At 45.2% G+C, this 20828-nt stretch overlaps 1 protein-coding gene across 2 annotated transcripts in view; it reads left to right on the top strand.

Annotated features, from left to right (window-relative positions):
* GALNT18 (polypeptide N-acetylgalactosaminyltransferase 18) overlaps window positions 1-20828 on the top strand; it is a 353532-nt gene that overhangs the window by 271470 nt on the left and 61234 nt on the right. Inside the window, exon 7 of one of the 2 annotated variants that reach the window (XM_030332732.1) lies at window positions 20408-20593. The exons of the other annotated variant lie outside the window; for it this stretch is intronic. Within the exon in view, the coding sequence (XP_030188592.1) occupies window positions 20408-20593 (186 nt within the window). The remainder of the gene's footprint in view (window positions 1-20407; window positions 20594-20828) is intronic. 2 annotated transcript variants of the gene reach the window in all.

The raw sequence follows: 20828 nt of genomic DNA, 5'->3' as shown, positions 1-20828 counted from the left end.
TTGTGTGTGTGTGTGTGTGTGTGTGCTTGTTTTGTTGTTGTTGCTGCCATGCAAAGCCTTTTTTCCTTTCTTTTCTTTCCTTTTTTTTTTAAATGTAAGCAAACGTATCTTTTTCCTTCTTGCTTTCAGAGTTTAGTCATAGGAAAACTTACCCACTATCAGATCATAAGGAAATTCATCTATGTTTTCTTCCAATATTTGTGTAACTGTATTTTTCACAATTTTTTCATTTCTTTTTTTTTTTTTAATTATTTAAACCCTAGTTAGTTAACAGTACAATATGTTTCAGGAGTAGAATTCAGTAGATTCTTCACTTACATACAATACCCAGTGCTCATCACAACAAGTGCCCTCCTTAATCCCCATCACCCATCTAGCCCATCTCCTACCCGCCTCCCTCCCATCAACCCTCAGTTTGTTCTCTGTCATTAAGAGTCTCTTGTGGTTTGTTTCCCTTTCTCCTCTTCCCCCCACTTGTCATATGTTCATCTGTTTTGTTTCTTAAATTCTACAAATGAGTGAAATCATATGGTATTTGTCTTTCCCTGATTGACTTACTTCGCTTAGCGTGATACACTCTAGCTCCATCCACGTCATTGCAAATGGTTTAATCTGATTCATTTAGAACTGATATTGATGTATGGTGTGAGGAATGGACCCAAGTGTCTTAGTTCTCAACATGGTCAACCAGTTATTCTAATACCTTCTATTTAAAATGCCATCTTTTCCTCACTGGTTTGCAGTAGTACCTTTATCAAACATTCAGTTGCCACATATATTTGAATCTGTTTCTGGATTTTATGTTCTATTTCCATTGATTTATTGGTATATTTATGTACTGATATCACAGAGTTTCAATTATATATAGACTTGTATTATGTCTGTAAGTCTAACCTTAAAAATGTTTTAAGTTATGTTTGTGAGTTGGATTCTGGCTTACCAACTGTGTGTTATGGGGATCTTGGATTCAAAGGGGAAGATCCTTAAGAGACAAACAATGTCATCATTCCTTCTTTCCTGAACAGACTTTAAAATGCTCGCTATCAGGGGGCGCCTGGGTGGCGCAGTCGGTTGAGCGTCCGACTTCAGCCAGGTCACGATCTCGCACTCCGTGAGTTCGAGCCCCGCGTCAGGCTCTGGGCTGATGGCTTGGAGCCTGGAGCCTGTTTCCGATTCTGTGTCTCCCTCTCTCTCTGCCCCTCCCCCGTTCATGCTCTGTCTCTCTCTGTCCCAAAGATAAATAAACGTTGAAAAAAAAATTTTTTTTTAAATAAAAAAAATAAAATGCTCGCTATCAGGATTTATGGCTACTTAACTTTCATATTGATGCTTAGAACCTAGTATGTGCTCAATGAACAGGTTTTGAAATTGAAGGACAGACAAATATGAGAGAATATATTCCATATAACTGAAAAGGTCAGAACTATGACCTTCTGAGGTGGGGTAGAAGTTGTAAGGACATTATCAATTCAATATAAGAAACCAGGATTAGAGTCACTTAAAAAAAAGGGGAGCAATGCCTAATAGAATAATGAGCTCCTTATAATATGACATGAACATCACCACCTGTTGGTATCACTGTAAAGATAGATGGGATTTATGACCATAATACTAGTGTTAATAGTGATGCAGCAATAACTATATGTGAGCCATTGTCCTAAGTGATTTATGTGTATTAACTCCTTTAATCCTTGCAGCAACCTTGAGATGCAAATATTACTATTCTCCCCACTTACAGGTGGATACACTGAAGCACAGAGCAGGGATGTAACTTGCCCTAGGTTACATGACTGATAAATGGAAAAACAGATTTGAGCCCAAGAAGAATGGCTTCAGTAGCCATTATGCCTTATGTAGGTAGGCACTGTCTAGTAGCCTTCAGTGAGAAATCTGACAAAATTTCTCTCAAATTTCTTGTAGGTTAATTTTTTGTTTTTTATTCATTCATGCATTCACTCTTCATACAGCCACTTGCCAGGTGCTGGGAAACTAGAGGTGAATGGCACAGACCCTGCCTTTGAGTGGCTCTCAGTCTAGCAGTAAAGACAAACCCACCTTACCATTTTCTAAGTACTAGTCTTATAGAAAATTATAGGAAGTGTCATGAACTTAAACAGGATGCGTTGACTCCTTCCTCCATTTTGACTCCAAGGACTTCTGTGTTCTTTGATCCACCAATGGTAACTATACTAAGTATACAACCCAGAAAACCTGATCACTCTGTCTTGTGATATTCTTTTTTTTTTTTTTTTTTTTGAGAGAGAGAGAGAGAGAGAGAACGCTGAGCATGCATGAGCTGGGGAGAGAGGGAGAGGGAGAGAGAGAGAATCTTAAGCAGGTGCCACACCCAGCATGGAGCCTGATCCAGGGCTCCAACTGCAAAATCATGACCTGAAATGAAATCAAGAGTCAGACACTTAACTGAGTGAGCTACCCTGGTGCCCCTGTCTTGTGATAATCCTAAAATTATTTTTTTAAACAAAAAATATAAACTATTATTCTTTTGCCAAACCATGAGTAAAGTTAATCAACACAAAGATAATCAACACAAACTGAATATGGTAAAAAATTTAAAAACTAAAAAATGGATTGAAGAAATAAATATTAACATAATTCATATCTGCAAAATTTGATTCAAGAAAACCAAACTTGGTTGAAATAACGATGACAAATGAAAACCCTGTGACAGATTGTAAAATGTGATGTGTATAATAAAAAAAAAAGTACTGATATTCATATGTCAGTTATTAAATCAATGCAAAAAAAATTAATCCCAATGAAAATAATTCTGGAAAAAATAAAACTGGAAAATGAGTATAAAAGGAAATATATTTTAATCATATCAAAAATTAACCAAGAGGATTAAATTGCTTTAGTGACATTTATTCCAAAAAATACCTTCTGGATAAAAATTCATTATGGTGAACATACTCCGCATTAAAGTACTAAGTAAGGCACACCTGTCTCAGAATCAAAACGGCAAGGATGAAAGATCTTGCGTGTGTAACAGTAGCACCCAGGAGTGAGCGACCCCTCTCCCTGTGGGAGCTAGGTGAGGCTTCGCAGTGGAGGCATTTATGCGGGACCCCAGAGAAAGGGTGTGCGTTTTCAGGCAGGGAAGGCGACTATGGGTGTTACAGAGAATGGGGGTGACATGTACAGTGACAGCGGGGAAAACACATGACCCCGGCTGACCCCTCAGGCTGGGAAGTAGGGGTCTGTAACCAGGCACGGGGCCGAAATGGAGAGTCAGAGACGGGGAAGACAGAGCTATCACATGGAGAGAAAAATTGGTCATTTATTGGCAGTCCAGAAGGCCATCCAAAATGTCCAGCATTTTCCTTGGTGACTCAAGTGAAAGGAAAAAAGTGTGCTTATGGCAGACGACCTGGAGCTGAGAGGTTTCACACAAACATTTCCTTGGTTACCAACATCGCCTTCTAGTTCTGGAACATCTACGATTTGGTTGGTGACATAAACTCTTGGGCAACAGGAGAAAGTTATGATTTCCTAAAGCAGATCCAGGTTCCACAGCTGGTAGGAGTAGTTGCTACCAATATGCAGGATGGTGATAATACTAATAATGAGAACTTCCATTTATTATATGCGATTGGCTCATCACTCTGTATATATTATCTCATTAATTTTTGTACGAGCCGCGTGAGGTCTGCATGCTTATCCCCATTCTGTGAATTAGGGAACCTGGAGGTAACAGGATAAAATATCTCCCCGAATCACTCAAGCTTAGAACTAGCCTGAGTGGCTTCAAGACCTTCTCATTGTATCATGATGCTTATCCGCCTCTGCCTTCAGGATTCAGCCATGGCATACATTTTAATTTCCACACTTGGCCAGCTTTGGAAAATGGTACTGCTTTGGAAAATGACCACAGTACTGTTCTAGGGCTTGATGACATAGCCCAAATCCCTGATGGGTGACGGGCCCTGGGTCAGAAAATACTACACAATGTCTTTACTGGAGGTCACATCAGACTTCTAAACTGGAGGGGTGACAGAGACAAGAACTGAGCCAATAGCCAGAGTCCAGAGAGTCAGAAAAGGAGTATATGGAGGAGCTGCCAAATGAGAGGAACCAGAAAACAGACAGGAAGTCAGAAATCTGTGTTCAGGAAGCCGGAGACACGGAGGAGGAAGAGAAAGCAAAGAACGGTCTGTCTGTAGCAACTGCCTAGAACAGGCATCACCATTATTTGAGACTTTTACAAAATAGATCTTTGGTTAAAGGGCCACAGACATCACCAAAATTACCAGTGACAGAGGTCTGGGTGGGCTAATGGGTGCTTGCTAAGCCTACTGTGCTGAAGCATATGACAGACTATATGGTTCTCCCCGGAGGCCATGCCTCAGAGGTCTCAGTAATCTCAGCTCACTGCTAACATCAGGGCTGTTCTCACCCAGCCACAAGGAGGATGTTAAAAAACACAGGCCCCCACAGTTTCAAGTAAATCAACTCATCTGCCAGCACAGCCAGAGAGACTTGAGAAGGAAGAGAAAGGGTGTGGGCACCAGAATTCCCTGCTCAGCTGAGAAGGTCTCAGGAAACCGCCAGATGCAACATCTCATAGAAAAGCTGTGCATAGATTCTCTTACCTCCCATCCCTGGAGACCGAGAAAATGAAACACCTTAAATTGGATTTTTCTCTGGTTGCTTCTAAACATTATGGCTGATCTAAGCCAGCTGGAGCTAGCGTTCAGAATAATCTGAGAACTTGGAATCACACATCCACGTGCACGTGTGTGCGCGCGCGTGTGCATGCGCATGCACTTGGGGTGAGGCAGTGAGCCCTGCCACTGTTTTATATCATTTTGTCATGAATTGGAATCTGCTTTGGCATTGTCCTTCAGCCACTGTCACGGGGTAAAGCCTTTAGAAGGCTGACAGTTGTCAGTGGAATAAGAATTCATCCGTGCAGTCTTCTGAGGCCAAGGACTTCAAAAGACACCAAACACAGGTTTCCACTTTGCAGGCTTTTATACTTCCTAACGGAATTTTCCCAGTGACTCAAAGCTTTAGCTAAGGCACTGTCCACATGTTCCCTTAGCACTGTGTTGGATGCTAATAATAGTTTGAGTGATAGTTGGAGGTCAAGACCTAGCCTTTCCTGATCTTTATAAATGAGTTATTAAAAGTCTGACAAAGATGGCATTGAGCTGTGAAGCCAAGATGATGGGAGATTTGGGGGTACCATTTGCTAGGAAAGGGGCATTTCGGACAGAGAATTGGTTTAAAGGGGAAAATGGGGCATGTTTGATATTGTAAATAACAAAGGAAACAACCAAAAAGCTTGCGTTATTCATGCGTCTATCCATTCATACAGTGAGCATTTCTTATGCCATTTGTGTTATGTACTTGGTGGTAGGGTACAGGAAAATGGAGTGCCTGGATCCTGACTTCAACAGGAAGCCAGCACTGTGTAAAACAGAAGGCTTGGAGGGGAGATGGGGCTCAGGTGCCCTCTGTGTGCCCACTCAAGGCAAGAGGATGGAGGAGCCCAGTGATGATGAAGTCTGAACTGAAACGAGATTTTGGAATTGACCACGGGCATTGAGTAGGGGGTGGGTGACAGGGTGGTGCCCACAGTTACAGAGAGGAATCAGCCAGATAGAGAAAAGCTGGATTGGTGGAAAATAAGAGATGTCAGGGGAAGACGGTGTTTCAGGAGTGCCATAGCTAAGCTAAGAGGAATACTAATGACAATAGCTGCTGTCTTTTGAACACTTCATTTGCGCTTCGTACACTTATTTAATACTAGACACTGTGCTGTGCTAAGTGCTAGGTACACAGAGATGAGCAGGATAGCCTAGGCCTCACCACCATAGCACCTCCATTCTAGTGAATTTTGTGCTGTCATTTACGCCTCCTGAGAACCATGAGAGGCTAGAATTATTATCCTCCTTTTACAGAAGAGAACACAGAAGCTTAGAGCGGTTGAGTCACCTGCCTAGGTCCCACAGGGAAAGGGTGGTGGAGCTTGGATTTGAACATGGTTCTGTCTGATGCCAATGCCTCTAAGCCCCCATCTTGTACTAAGAGAATGTGAGCAGAGAAAGGGCATATGGATGCAGCTGGAAGGCGGCCTTTGAGGGGACAGGTGGAGTCAAGGGTGGCTATAGGAGACAGACTTCAAAGGTCTATGGAGGGAGTGGATGGAAACTGATAAGAGGCAGGGAGGCTAGAGATTTTATGTGACCATGAATGGAGGGAGAGGGTAACCTAGTATTTGCACGTAGGCAGAAGCCAAGCGCCAGCGCCCTGGGACAGTATGGACTTGACCTCAGGAGAGTGGTTGAAATTTTCATTTCCTTCTAGGCGGTTGGCTATATCTAGCCCTGCTGTGCTGGAATGTGTGCCACCAGGTGTGGCCTCCTGGAACCCATGGGGCCTGAAATGTCCAGGGCCCTTGAGGTCTGAGCAACCTGGGGCCTATGAGGCCTAAACCCCAGGATTTGGGGTCTCCCTTGCTTGCAATGTGCATACATGAGGGAAGCTTAGTACACCGTGCAGCCCAGAACCAGTGACTCTGCCATGCCCAGTGGCCAGACAGCATCTGAAAATATAGAGAAGAAGGCGTCTTTGCCATAGCACGTTATCTTTAGCACACCAGCCATGAGTGACTCTGCAATTACAAACCAGCCGCTGAACAGACGCAGTTTAACAGTACATTGTAAAAGTTTTACGGTTAGTAACGATAAGTGCAAAATTAATCCCTAAAGAACAAAGCAATTAAAAAAGTACATAATGAAGCAATTAGCTAGAAATGGTGGGGAGCAAGAAAGGGAGAACGCCCACGGACAATTTTACTCTGGAAGGGACTTCACACTTACGTTTTTTTAATCGCGTTCGATGAGGGAGCCGTAGAAGAGTGAGATTCATAAGATGCATAGAAAAGGTAGCAATTGATAAAGGGTTTTGAGATTTAAACTGAAGGAAATTTTTACCTTCTTAAAAAGTTGGGACCAAGGAGGAAAAGAGCTATAAAGGCCGTTATTGGGATAATTAATGAAATTTTATTATAGGTTGTGGATTAGATAAATAGTAATGTATCAGTGTTTAATTTCCTGGTATGGGGGAAAAAGAAAAATAAAAGAGAAAAAAAAAAAAAAACCCTGGGAGCCAGCAATGTATGTTAAAGCTCCGGAGAGTCATTCGTTCCTGCCCCCCCAACCCCCCGCCTGTTCTTTTCTGTGTTTTGTTTTTGTTTTTGTTTTTGTTTTAGCCCAGTCTCTGTGCAATTTTGTATCAGACCCTGGAAGGTAGCCTTGCTGCCACCATTACATTGTAGCTCGACTTTTCCAGGAAGGGACCATCAGCTGAGACCAAACTCAGTCCCTCAGAATGACAGATAGCAAGTGAGCCGGGGCTCCTCCTCCTCCTCCCGCTCTCCCTCCTCTTTGTCCTCCTCTTCCAGACACTGTTGTGTTCTTTTGATGAGACCTGATCTTCATAAATCTGCAATTGCAGAAGGGGAATTCAGAGACATCTACTCCCATTACAAATGCTCTTTACTTTGTAAAGCGATGCAAGAGGCAGGATACAGATAAGTATCCAGTGCTTGTGAGTGACTCTTTACAGAAATTACCCTTACACACAAGTTTTGCTATCAAGCAAAACTTCCCGAACATAAAGTCTGTCCTGAAGACAGAGTTAACCCCTGGTGTAAACTACCCCAGGAAACATTTACTCCCATAGATCCTGACTCTAAGTGTGTGCTGTCTGTCTAGCTGTGGAAAGTTCAAGGGACCGGCCCCGGTCCCTGTCCTTGCTTGCTGCAGGACCCGGCAGGTGCTGGAACCGCGGATGTGCTGTGCCCCCACTGTATTCATTATGCCTGCTTCGGATGCTGCTCGTCAGTGACTTGTGTAATTTTCTGCACTGGATTGTAGCGATGGAAAGAAATCCTGAAGTAGGGGAGAGAAAACATGAATCATGATTTCAAGAGAGTTGCTTTTCTTGGATTTGAGCATTTCTGAAATCAAGTCGTGCCCTATGAGCTTAGCATATATAAATAAATAATAAATATCTAAGTAAGTTACAATTTATCCCAACCAGAACAGTTTTGAGAATGAAAGTACTACCAGCAATTACACTGGAACAACAGGTAAAAACCAATATTATCAGGGGCAAACCAGGACATATGGTCACTCGACTTACACTTTGATGTGTGCATTTAATGCAGTTCTCTCCTTTCACGTCGCTAGGTGGCTGTTGTAGGTGTCATTGGGCCTACAATGTTTGACATTGGACATACAGTGTTTGAAAATAAGCACAGCCCCTTCCCTCTTAGAGCTAATGGCATAATAGCACAGACAGCTGATAAAAGAGAACACAGAATAAATATACAGTTACAAATTTCAGGAAGTGCTATTCTATTAATCAATTTGGGCTGCCATAACAGAATACCAAGGTGGCTTCAACAATGCAAATTTATTTTTTCGCTATTCTGGAAGCTAGAAGTCTGAGATCAGGACTCCTGCATGGTCAGGTTCTGGTAAGACTTCGCTTCCTGACTTGTAAACGACCACCTTCTCACTGTGTCCTTACATGGTACAGAGAGTGTTCTAATGTCTCTTTGTCCTCTTATAAGGATACCAGTTCTGTCTGATCAGGGTTCCACCCTTATGACCTCATTTAACTTAATCACCTCCTTAAAAGGCTCTATTCCAATATAGTCACATGGGGGAGTTAGGGCTTCAGGATATGAATTTGGTGGAGCGGGACACAATTCTGTCCCTAGCAAGTGCTATGGCAAAAAAACACAGAATGTAAGTTCCACAAAGTCAGGAATTTTGTATGTATTTTTCAGTGACAAAATGCCCATCTCGTACAACAGTGCCTGGCACAGAGTGGGTAGTCAATAAATGATTGTTGAATTGAACTAAAGCAGAGAAGGGACATGATCTGATTCATAGTTGTAGAACGATTGCAGGGCAACAAGGATTGAAGGAAAGAGACTTTAGGAGGCTGTTGATAGGGTTGTCTACACAAAGATAATAGTGGCTTAGACCAGGCTGTTGACTCTGCAGATTGAGAGGTGTGATTAACCTTAAGCTATACTTAGGAGGTAGAACTGACTGCTGGTGTATTATTGGTCCTGGAGGGAGAAAGAGGATGGGATTACAGATGGATTATGTCATTATTGATGTAGGTTTTAGGCTTGGGCTATTAGTTGGATGAGGGGAAGACTAGGGGATGACGGGGAGGCAGGGAAGGAAATCGACAACTTGGTTTTGCACAAGGCAAGCTTGTGACGCCTCAGAGATACACAAGTGGAGGTAACATGTAGGCAGCGGGATATATAAATCTCGAGCACAGAGGGACGTAGCTCATTTGATTGTCACAACAACTGTTTTTTCAGTGTGTCATTTTTGTCTCCATTTCACAGACAAGGAAATTGAATGTTAGAAGGTGAAATGAGTTGCCTAAAGTCGCCAGTCCAGCAAATGAGAAGTGTGGGATTTGACACCAACACTGTTTAACCCCTGAGCCTGGCCTCTGAACCACAGTGACCCCCTGTCTCTCAAGAGGCCTAGGTCTTGGGTACATTTCCTAATCTGCTTCTAAGTTATCACGTGACCTTGAGCCTCACTTTGCTCGCCTGGGAAATGATGGGCTCCTTCAGTTCTATACTGCAATGCCAATCTCCTTTGTAAATCCCATTTTTAATGTGAGTTTGCCATAGGTACCTTTCAGAGATGATGCCCAAGCTGACAATTCATTTTGACACGCATGAAAAGGGCAAATCTCTTTAAGCAAAGACCCAGCACACCAGCTTTTTAAATCTGAATTCCAATGGAGCAAGAGGAAGGTTGCTTAGAACAAATACCATTTCTGAGTGAGAGAATGTTCAGCATCTCAGATTCCTTTTTATTATCTGAATAGTATTCCTCAAGGGTCCCACTGAGCCAACTGTGAGGGTGATGCTTGAGCCAGACACATAGCTTCCTCTAAGGTCTGTGCCCAGGGTCTGCCAAACTTTCCCACCTATGCCATCTCATATGTCACTGAGTCATATGGCCACCAATATGCTGGGGATAGGGAGGTAGTGATGACACAGTGTATCCTTTCTTCCAGTGGTTCCTGGTTACCCTGCATTTCAGAAAGGACCCCCCCCTAACTTACCATGGGCTATATTCTTCAGACACTAGTCCAAAGAGTCGTCCTTTGGGCCAGTGTCACCCTTTTGAGGGGGCATCTGATATGGACAGTCAATTTGAATTTGATTGGGACATGCTAATGAGCCATTCATATGTGTAGGATTTGTTTCTGATTAGATTAAGCTTCTCAGAGAGGAAAGAAACAGCCACTGATTAAAGACATAAAAAAGGAAACACTTTAAATGAGTAAGTGGCTCATCTTCATATAGCAAAGTATAAATTAAACATAGTCCAGGGGCTCAGCTTTGAATAGCAGCTGGATAGAGTGGGATTTTCTGAATATGTCCACAAGGAGAAGATGCTCACAGCAATTCAAAGGGACTTAACGCACCAGAGAGGGCACTGAGCACTCTGGAGTAAATGGATGGGCCAAGTTATCTGATAAAAATGACTCTCAGACTAGCAATGAGAAGAGTTTTATTTGGATTTCAGAAAACTGCTCCCCGAGTCCCCGTGACATTCAAGCTTATTATTATTCTCTGGAAGCATCCATGATGGTAATGGGGCCAGAGATCTTAGCTCAAAACAAAGACTTGATTAGAGTAGACAGCACACGTGTCAATGGGACCCTGATTTGGAACTTAGTCAATACTTCTTTCTCAGAGCTTGAGGGGTTCTATAGTTTGGGCTCTATAGAAATGCCTGGATTGGAATTAGCCTGGCTTGTCTGCCATGCCTGGGAAGCTGTAAGGGTCAGCCCTGTCAAGACGGTGTTGCCTGACCAAGGCTGGGGTGCAGCTCCGGCCCCAGACTCACCTGGCCGGCTCCAGAATTAGCGGAGCCACCACAGGGCTGCTGTCTAGCGGTCTGAGGAACTCTGGACTGTGTGTGACCGCCAAACCCCAACCTTTTCCTTTTCTACCCTGCTGGCTTCTTAGCTTTTTGACCTCTGCTCTTGTTCTGAACATGAAGCAGACTCTCACCGACACCCTGCCTGCCCGTGGTAGCTAGCTCCCTCTCCCGCTCCTTGGGACTAGACCTACTGTCTGTACCCTCGGCCTCTGGTGGCGTCATGTTCGGAATGCACTTATCACCTGCAGTTGGGAAGTTGTTGCCTTCTGAATAGTCTCTCCCAACGCCTGGGACTTTCTGCTACGAAGTCCCACTCAGTAGACTGAACCCCTGATTATCGGTATTGCAGGAGCCGAGCCTCTCTGGTCACTTTGCCTCTTTGGCAGCTTGTATTCATCAGGGAGGTGATCAAAAGCTGCACCAGTAGCCCCCAAACCACAGAGGCTTAACCCAGGACGAGTTTGTTTGCTGCTCACATCGGTCTCCTGAGAGGTGGGAGGCTGTCCTGGGTAGCCATTCTCTACGTGGTGACTCAGGTAGCTTCCTTTGGGGGGTTACCCATCTTTGAACCTCAGGGTCATCCTGCTTTAAACATCAAGCAGATTGGGAGGGAGGGAGGTAGACGTGTTCATGGACTTCCCACATGGAATACTTACTGCCCTTGGCCAGGAAGTGGCAGCTATTTATTTCATTGGGCACAGCTATTCACATGGTCCCTCCTGACAGCAAGGGAGGATGGGAGATGTAAAGGAGCACAGACATATTAGTGAGCAGTACGAGTCTACCACACCCTTGAAGACCACCCTACTCTGGTCTCAGCTTTGCCAGCCTCCGTATGTTCAGGCCCGGCTCCTTCCATTTTGTCATGAATCCAACCTAGCTTGAGTGTGGGCAATATTAACCAGGACTGTTAGCTAGAAGGAGACCTGAAGTAACCATGAATAAACTCTACTTGGTTGGAACCATTAAAAGATGCCTTCTGATCTCAATTTGCAAAGCAATCCTCGTGAAATTTCCCATGAGGAAGTGAACTCCCATGGCCCCAATCTTAATACAGCAGTGGCGTCTGAGGAAAAGCAGAGTCCCCTGTGGATGATGGGTTAGTTTGCTGAGCTTGGGGCCATGGCGGCCCCCGGGTTTCCTGTAGGGAAGCAGCTATCTCAGCAAATCTTAAGACCCTGCAAAACAGCCTTTTAACTTTTTCTTCATGAAAAGCTTCCAGACATTCCAGCCCAGCTGGTCTCTTTTTGGAATTCTGCCAGATGGATCCTCCTGCTGCTTTCTGATAGTTATGAAGACTCCCTTTCACACAGGGAAAGTGCTTCAAGTGCTTCTTAGGGTTGACCCCAAATCAGACCCCTTCAGGGACACCTTCCAAGAAAAAGCATCATTTGTTTCCCCCAAGCATCAATTCTGTCCAGAGGACTCTGTGGCAGTGTTTTGACAAGAAGAGGGCTTGGGGAAACTGTATCCCCAGGGAGTGTTTTTCCATGGGGTCCGGTGGAAGAATAAGCATGGACTTTAAAAATGTTTTCTTACACTCTAAAATAATGCAATATCAACCCTTGTGATCCTGGAAGAGCACCAAGTAAAGTGCACTGGGGATAATTCAGAAGTCAGGCCAGGTTCTTGATCCTGCGTTCATGCAGGAACGATTTATCAAGCACCTATCGTGGAGGCCCAAGGGATTCCCTCATGAGAGCTAGGTGGCCTTGGGTCTTCTCTCACAGTCTGGTAGTGCAGATCTGTAAACAGGAAGGGCTCCAGCTCACTGAAAGTCAGGGAGTTACAAACTGAAGCTCCAGTGAGAGCGAATTCCACACCCATCGGCAAGAATTAAAACGTTGGACAGAACCAAATGTTGGCGAGATTGCAAAGCAACAGGAGTGCTCATCTGCGCTGTGGGAGCAGAGCTTGGTGTACTCGCTTTGGAAGATTTTCACCTTCCTGGGGAAAGTCGAATGTGTATATAACCTGTGCCTCAGAAATTCCACCACAGTGTAAATACGTGGAGAGGCGCCTGCTCTTGGGCACCAAGAGACGTGCATAAGAATGTTCCAAGGAGCGCTCCTCATTATACTGGAAACAACCAGACTGTCGACCAACAAGAGAATGCATAAGTAAACTGCTGTATATTTATACAGTGGAACACCATGGTGATGAAAATAAATGAAGCAAGAAGCAGGTTGCAGAATGCAGACGATATGCTTTCATTTATGTAGCATTCAAAAACAGATAAAACCAAATATAGATAGTTTAGGTTGATGGCAAGGAAATTAACAAAATTCAGGATAATGGGTTACCTTTGGGAGGAAGGAAGAGCACAGAGTTTTCTGAGTTACTGCTAATGTACTGTTTTGTAAGCAGGGTGCTAGGTAAATAGATTTTCCTTATATTATGTGTCTTTAAACTGTACATTTGCACACAGCTATTGTAAGTGCTGCGCAAGAGGAAGTATAGGTAATACGGCAATGAGTAGCAGAGGTATTTAAGCAAATTTAGGACAGCCAGGAAATGTAGGTAGGAATCACTAGGCAAGTAAATGTATTGCTGCGGGCAGGGGGAGGGGAGGAAAATTCCAGTAAAGGGAATGGTATGGGGTGCAGGGCAGGAATCCGAGACTAGGAATCCTAGGTCTATCCTACGAACTAAGAGAAGTTGATGTAACAGGAGAGCAGAGCATGAAACTTGAAGCTGCAGCAAACAGAAAGGACCAGGTCTCAGAGGTCTTGCAAATCATGTTAAGGAATATGGTCTTTTCTCTGGAGACTAAAAGTTGCAAGTATGGGAGTGAGGTGCATTTTGGAGGGAGTTTGGCGCCATGTTTTACATTGTCCCCATCCTGGCTCCTCTTCTGCCTCATGCCCTTGACCTCAGTTTGCTGGTGGCTTCTGGCGTTTGTCTTAGCTTTGCCCAGACTTGACCCCTCTTCCCTTCTTACTCCCATGCAGGACCAGGCCTAGGGCCAAGGTGAGCCAAGTGCCCAGGGTGCAGAATGGAAAGACGCCTGAAGAATAGGGGCCCTGCACAGCCCTGGTCAGCGTCTTGGTTTGCCTGCATTTCTGACCCTACAACCACCCTGGAAATGAGTCTCATCTTCTGCCAGCTATTCTCAGGCCTCAGCCTCAACCTCCATCCTCCTTGTCTTTCTTCCCCGAGCCTGCCTGGTTTGGCTTTCTACTCTGGTTGCTGCATTTCACAGCCAAGTTAGGAGAAACAGTTACACATAAAAAAGATAATTAACAACATGAGCCAAGAAATACGGACGACAGGAGCGGTACAAATCATGTGTTTCAGGAGTTTGGAGGAACTGGGCCAGGCTGGCTTTGGATGGATGGAGAGCAGGAAGGAGGCTTTTTATGCTAAAGGAATAGGGGGAACATTTTGCCAAGAGCAAAGAGCTCATTAAAAGTCATGTGGAGATAAAAGCTGGACAGGATTTGGGGTCCTGTGGTCTAGGTCTATGGAGTACAAGGCTGAGATGCCACCACCCCCAATCCCTTGCCTCCAGGAAGCATCACTAATAAAACTGTGGCACACTTTTCCGTTGAGCCCGGGGAATCCTTCTCAGAAGGATTCAGAGCCTCAGAATCCTCAACACGGTGCTTCAGAAGGACATTAACAAGCAAATGCACTTATCATGGAAGTATTATTTGCTCTCCTTGACATAGACTGCAGAGTGATCATGAGTCTGAGTGGGAGAAATGGTCAAGCTGTATCCTGTCGCCTCCCTCCAGTGTCTCTCTATTTTACAACTTTGGATTTACGACTCTGCCAGTCACGTCTCAAAATACTGGGCATCATTTGAGGTACTGGCAAGAAAACGTAGACTCACAAAATGCAAGTATAAGGGATCTATCACATCACTGAGTTCCGTTCCTCCATTTGGCAGCTAGGAGAAACTTGAGGCCTGGGAGGGAAACAGCCTTGTTTATAGAAGTGGCAAACAGAACATAAACTCAAATCCTTTGACCCTGACCTTTTAGCAGCAGCTCCCAGCCTGGAAGGGGAAAGGGAACCTGACCTTTCCCTAAGAACCCACTACATGCCTGTCTTTGCTAGTGGCAGCTTTTCATACAGCATCTCTTTTAAACCTGCCAGGGTATCATTATCCCCAATAAAAAGGCAACTGACACCCAAAGACGGGTTCAGGTCAAAGGCTAATGGGCAACAGAGGCAGGATGGAAACCCTCTTCCATCAGCCCCCAAGACCCGCCTTCCCAGATGGTTCCCAGGTGGATGCTCCATCTTTCTGGAAACACTAATAGGATTAGGGCTCTCTGGGAAGGGCTGGTGGTGAGTGAGACTTCACGCTGCTTAACTGTTGTTTACCATCTACTTCCGGTTCTTGGTCCCACCTGAGGGCAAGCCCAGCATCTCCTCTGTGGGTGTTTGCAAACACTGGCCAGGCCGAGGGCTTTCTCCACACTAGTTCGTCGTTCCACAAGATGAAGCCGCCTGCTTTCCACCACACTCATTTGATGCCTTGCCAGGTTTTACAACGTTCATTTACGCTCTGCAGCCAAAGTGACTCTCTTCAGTTACAGCAGTGTGCACTTAAATGTCAGAACGTCGCTGAAAAACTGCTTGGGTCTGAAGGAAGTCATTGTGTTCAGTCAAATCTGGCCACATTTTATGTTTATGGCCTTTATTAGGGGATCCAGCTGAGCGAGTTAAAACCACTTCTCCATAGTTAGTGAAAGCCCAGGACTCGGAGATTGCTGGAATCACTCATTGAAATAACAGTTTATGTTATTGAATGTATACCATATGCCTGGTGCTGATGAATACAACATGATCCTTGTCTTCCTGGAGCTTATAGTCTAGCAGGGAGCAGGGAGCAGGGGACAGACTTGAATAAACACATAAGTGGGAGTATTATGAATAAGTGTTCCCAAGAAAAAGGGTGGGGCACTGTAAGTATTCTGAGGGGATCTAATGGGCAGGTCAAAGAAGGTAATATTTGAGCTGGGTAACAGTTGGGGGGGGCGGGGATTTATCCCAGAAAGATGGAGTAGCAGGTGCGAGGGCGCAGAGACAGGAAGAAACTTGGTGTGGTCAAGAACTATATTTCCCAGGGCCCATCCAGAAGCCACAAGATCTAGCCTACATCCAGGGCTGACATGTGTCAAGTATCCCCAGAAGCTGTGGGACTGAGCACGTGTCTCACTTGTGATAACAAGTTGGGGTCACATGCACCCCATGTAAAAACCAAGCTCTCCATCTTGTAGTTGCTTCCTGTGCCCTGTGACCTCATCTGCCTTCTTGGTTACTGACCCTTGACCTTCACTTCTCAGCCATGTCTTTGGTACCCACCTCTCCTGCCCTCTCTCCTCTTGGCACCCTCACCTCATGGAACTTGCAAGGCTAAGCCATCACTGTGTCCCACACCTTTACCGTCCATCCAGTGGCCCTGCTTCTCTGGCACAATCATTCCTGTCTGTAGTTTCTATCTGGTTTGGGTCTTTCTACCTCACACCAGCTGTGACATGTCCCAGATGCAGCTCCCCTTCCTCATTTCCTCACCCCTGCCTTCCCCCACACCAAGCTTCCATGGAAGTTTTATGATATCATTTTCCAGAAGGTCCAAATGCCAGTGATTTTCCTTCCTATCCTTTGTCTACCCTCCATGAGAGGGTCTCCAAGATCAGCTGTGGGTCAGACCTTTGAGAGTCTCTCTGTGTCAAGTCATTGGTCAGCAGAGCCACTTACCACCTGGGGATCAGAGATCATGGGCTTCCTCTTGTGTATTTCATTGTCATTGGGCAGGGTCCAGAAGCAGCAGGGTAAACATGCCAAATCCACATCTTCTGCTCCAATGCCCAGAGACTGCTAGGAACCCACAGGCTGCATTCAAGACAGATGCCGTCACCCCCTCTATAGATGAATTCTTTTGCAGAGAAGGTAGGAGAGTGGGAGTGACTTCTAGATTAACAAGTGCTCCTAGTCTCTAAGAAGGAGCCTGATTCACCCTACTGCACTGGGCCAGGCACTCTGGAAGTCAGCCTCTCTCTTCTCTGTTGGTCTTTAGCCAGACGTGGGAGTCCTCTGCAGTCATTTTTTCCCCCGAAGGTGGATGTTCAGGAAGAGCCAAATAGCAGCGATGATAAGGTTATTATAAAATAATAATGTGTGCACGTTGAGGGCTTACTGCAGGGCTTCCTGAGCCCACAGCCCTGTGCAGGAACAACCTATTATGCGTGTTGCATAGACAAGAGGTTAAGTGGCCCACAGTCACCCGTCAGCAGGCATGCAGTGGGGACAGAATGAGCCCAGATGTCCTGCCCCTACCTCCTTGACTGCCATCCATGCGGTGCTCAGACTGAAGCACCAGGGTTGAACATGATGAATCGGCACATCCCCCTCTTCTCCTGGGCGAAATTGAGGCTTGGGAGAAGTGACCTGCCCAAGGTGGAATTGCAGCAGGTGGCAGAGGCAAAATGTTTGAATTTAGTTCTCGCTGGCTCCAAAGCTGTGCTTTCAAACACTATGTCCTCCCACTGGCCCAGCCACTCCAACTCTGCTGGAAACCCATGATCTGTCCAGGCACCATTTAGCACATGTCTAAAGGAGAGCTTTGGCAGGGGTGGGGTATATAATTGTATGTGCAGAAATCCAGAGATGGGAGGACAAACATGCATGCTGGGAGATGTAGAACATGTCAGTATGGCTGTGGCATAGGGCATATGGGGGAGCCAGCACTAGGCTGGAGGGACAGGCAGGGCAGGGCTGGGCCCCAGGAGGCCTCACGGCCTCAGGGCCGTGCTGGGAAATGTGTGGTGCAGGGGATGTGATCCACCCTACACTTTAAAAGGATCACTCTGGCCGCAGGGAGGCGAAGAGGCTGGAGGAGGAAGGCAGGAGGGAGATCGGTTGTTTGGAGGCTGTTCCAGAGTTCAAGTGAGACATGACAGTGGTCTAGACAAGGGCCGTGGTCAAAGAAAAGGAAAACAGGAGTGGATTCGAGAGTCCAACAGTGAGTTCACACCGTTCCTCTTACCGTGCGCTTAGAGGGCATAGGAGGTACAGCTGCCACCCTTGTGATCAGAACCACAGCAGAGGCACCCACTCTAAAGCGAAATGGTGAAGCGACTCTTTGAGAAACAGGTCTTGTAATAAAAGAGCTTTGTTACAAATCATGTTCTGTGTTGTGTTGCTGAAATATACCAAGTAATAGCCTCCGTTCCGGTTGCAAAAGAATAATTACCCTGACTCTCTGTGTTGTCAGTAACGTGTTCACAGTATTCATAGGCTTTCATTGCAAATCTCAGCAAAGTGAATTGGAAATCAGCACGAGCCCCAGAATGTACGGGTCATGGAAATGAAGGTGCACAGCCTGAGGCCTTCCATGGCTTCCTCTCTTGCCTAAGCTTCAGTGGAGGTCAGACAGATCCTTTTCTCTTCAGTACCAGCCGTGTGGCCTTGGACAAGGGACAGCCTTTGGTCTCAGTTTCCCCATTTGGAATTGGAGACAATAACCACTGTAACACAGGGTTATTCTAAAGATCCTGCTGAATATAATTTGTTTAGTAAGAGCTGAGCTGATGACATGATTATGTGCCAGGCATATTCCTAAGCACTTTGTATATAATCACTTTAATCTCCTCGGGAACCTCATGAAAGAGGTACTATTTTAATCCCCATTTGAGAGGAGGAAACTGAAACACAATGAGATTGAGTGACGTACCCAAGGTCACACAGCTAGCATGAAACAGAGCCAGGATTTGAACCCAAGCAGTCTGGTTCCAAAACCTCTGTTCATAACCACTACACTATACTACCTACCCACATACACAGTCCAGTGCCTGGTACATGGTGGACCCTCAGTGCGAACGCTTGTGTCTTTTCCATTGGCCATAAATTATATACTGAAGGCAAGACAAGTTCAGAGAGTGGAAAGGCGATCAGTTGCCTTCCAACTCTGACAGTCTGTAGGGACCAACTGTTGTGAAACAGACGGGTGGAACAGAAGGCATTCTCTTCCTGACACACACACAGAGTAACTTAGTGAAATCCAAAGTTGACCTTATAGAACACTTATCTTGATGAACAATGAGAAATGTATAGAATTTTCCAATCATTGTATTGTACACCTGAACCTAATACAACGCTGTATGTTAACTATACTCAAAAAAAAAAAAAAAAAAAAAAAAAAAAAAAAAAAGGAAAAACAAAGTTGACCTTATCTTAGATGCAGACCTATCCTTGATGGATACAGGTTATAAGTGTGAACATTATTTACCAAATTATCTGGTTGACAGTATCTGACAGGTGATCACTGCTATCCACCAAGAAATAATGATTATTTTCCCTCAGAAGCCTCATTCATCAGCTCTGGCCAGGTATTTCGGATTCATCCCACATTTATTAAGCATCAATCATATAGTGATTGAGTGATTAAGTATCATCATCCATATATTGATTCAACAAGTACTTACTAAGTACCTGTATGTACCAGGCCTGTGTTAGTGCTAGGGATGAGAAATGAAGGAGACAGGAGTTCTTTCCATCTAGGAACATGAAGTGAGGGAAGGAGGCTGACAGGTAAGCAGGAAGTTGCGATATCAAGAGCTTGGGGACCAGAGGAGGGAGAAATTGGCTCTGCCCCCAAAATTGAGCAAAGACTCTACAACAGAGAAGTCATGTGGTCAGGATCTTGAGAGATTACATTTTTTCAGCTGGAGAAGGAGTAGCATTCTACAATGACAGAAAGATGTGCACGTTCCAGAACATTGGAAGTTCAGAGTGGCTGCAACATTTGTGGCAAGACCTCCAAGACACTGTCCTTCGGCACTCAGAAGAGAAGATCATTTTTCTTTATTTTTTGAAGTCAAATTGCATCTGATTCAAGCTCCTAGTCACTGAGGTCAGCGAGAAGTTTCACATGATTGCCTTCTTTGTATCTCCCTCTCTCTTGGGTTCTATTAGAACTCAGGGCCCAGGAAAAGACGGACCAGGAGAAGGGCAACAGGCTCACTCCCTCTGGTGATCACTAATCTCTGTCCGGCCCATGTGGTCCATTTTAGGACGATACCTCTTCTGGGAGTCTCTACTGGTTCCTCTAGGTCAAGCATTGCTGCAGACACCATTATGAAGATTTTTGTTAACTTCTCTGTCAGGGGCTAGGAGAACCCAGATCATTGGTCACACAATGTCTAGTCTCTTCTTTGCAGGAATGGAAGGGATGGAAAAAGAAGGTGCATTCTTTGCTGGTAAATCCACAGCAACAAGAAACAAGACACAAAATAATGACTCAATAACCTTCCTGCTATAGGAGTAGAAATAAGGTAGAGCTCACCCCCTCTGTAGACAGTAGTCTGGAGAGACAAGATGAAGAGAGCTGGAGTTGTTCATGCTCAGATTGAATGGTCACCTAAGGCCTACTTTAGTGGCTCAGAGTCAGGTCTGGGCACTGGTGAGTGACTCTGTGTCTTCTACAGGTGTGGCAGTGTGGCGGGAGCGTGGAAGTCCTGCCTTGTTCTCGGATTGCCCACATTGAGCGAGCCCACAAGCCCTACACCGAGGACCTCACAGCCCATGTCCGCAGGAATGCCCTCAGGGTGGCTGAAGTCTGGATGGATGAATTTAAAAGCCATGTCTACATGGCATGGAACATACCCCAAGAGGTAGGAAGCCCCTGTGGGGATGGGGTTTTGGGGAGGGTTGGTCGGAAAAAACATTAAAACACAAAAAATATGGGACTAACCCCTTTTCCTATAGATCAGGCAGAGTCTTATTATCCATGGTAGAGTAGACTCTCAGCCCCAAAAGATACTACATGTGGGAGAAAAGAGGCGGACTGTGAGGCACTAAGCCATGTCTTATCCCCACCCCTGTCCCTGGTCAGCATGCTTAAAGAAA

This window comes from Lynx canadensis, chromosome D1 (genome assembly GCF_007474595.2).
Source record: "Lynx canadensis isolate LIC74 chromosome D1, mLynCan4.pri.v2, whole genome shotgun sequence".
In the NCBI taxonomy this organism is placed as follows: Eukaryota; Metazoa; Chordata; class Mammalia; order Carnivora; family Felidae; genus Lynx; species Lynx canadensis.
This window is presented reverse-complemented; position numbering and strand designations above follow the sequence as displayed.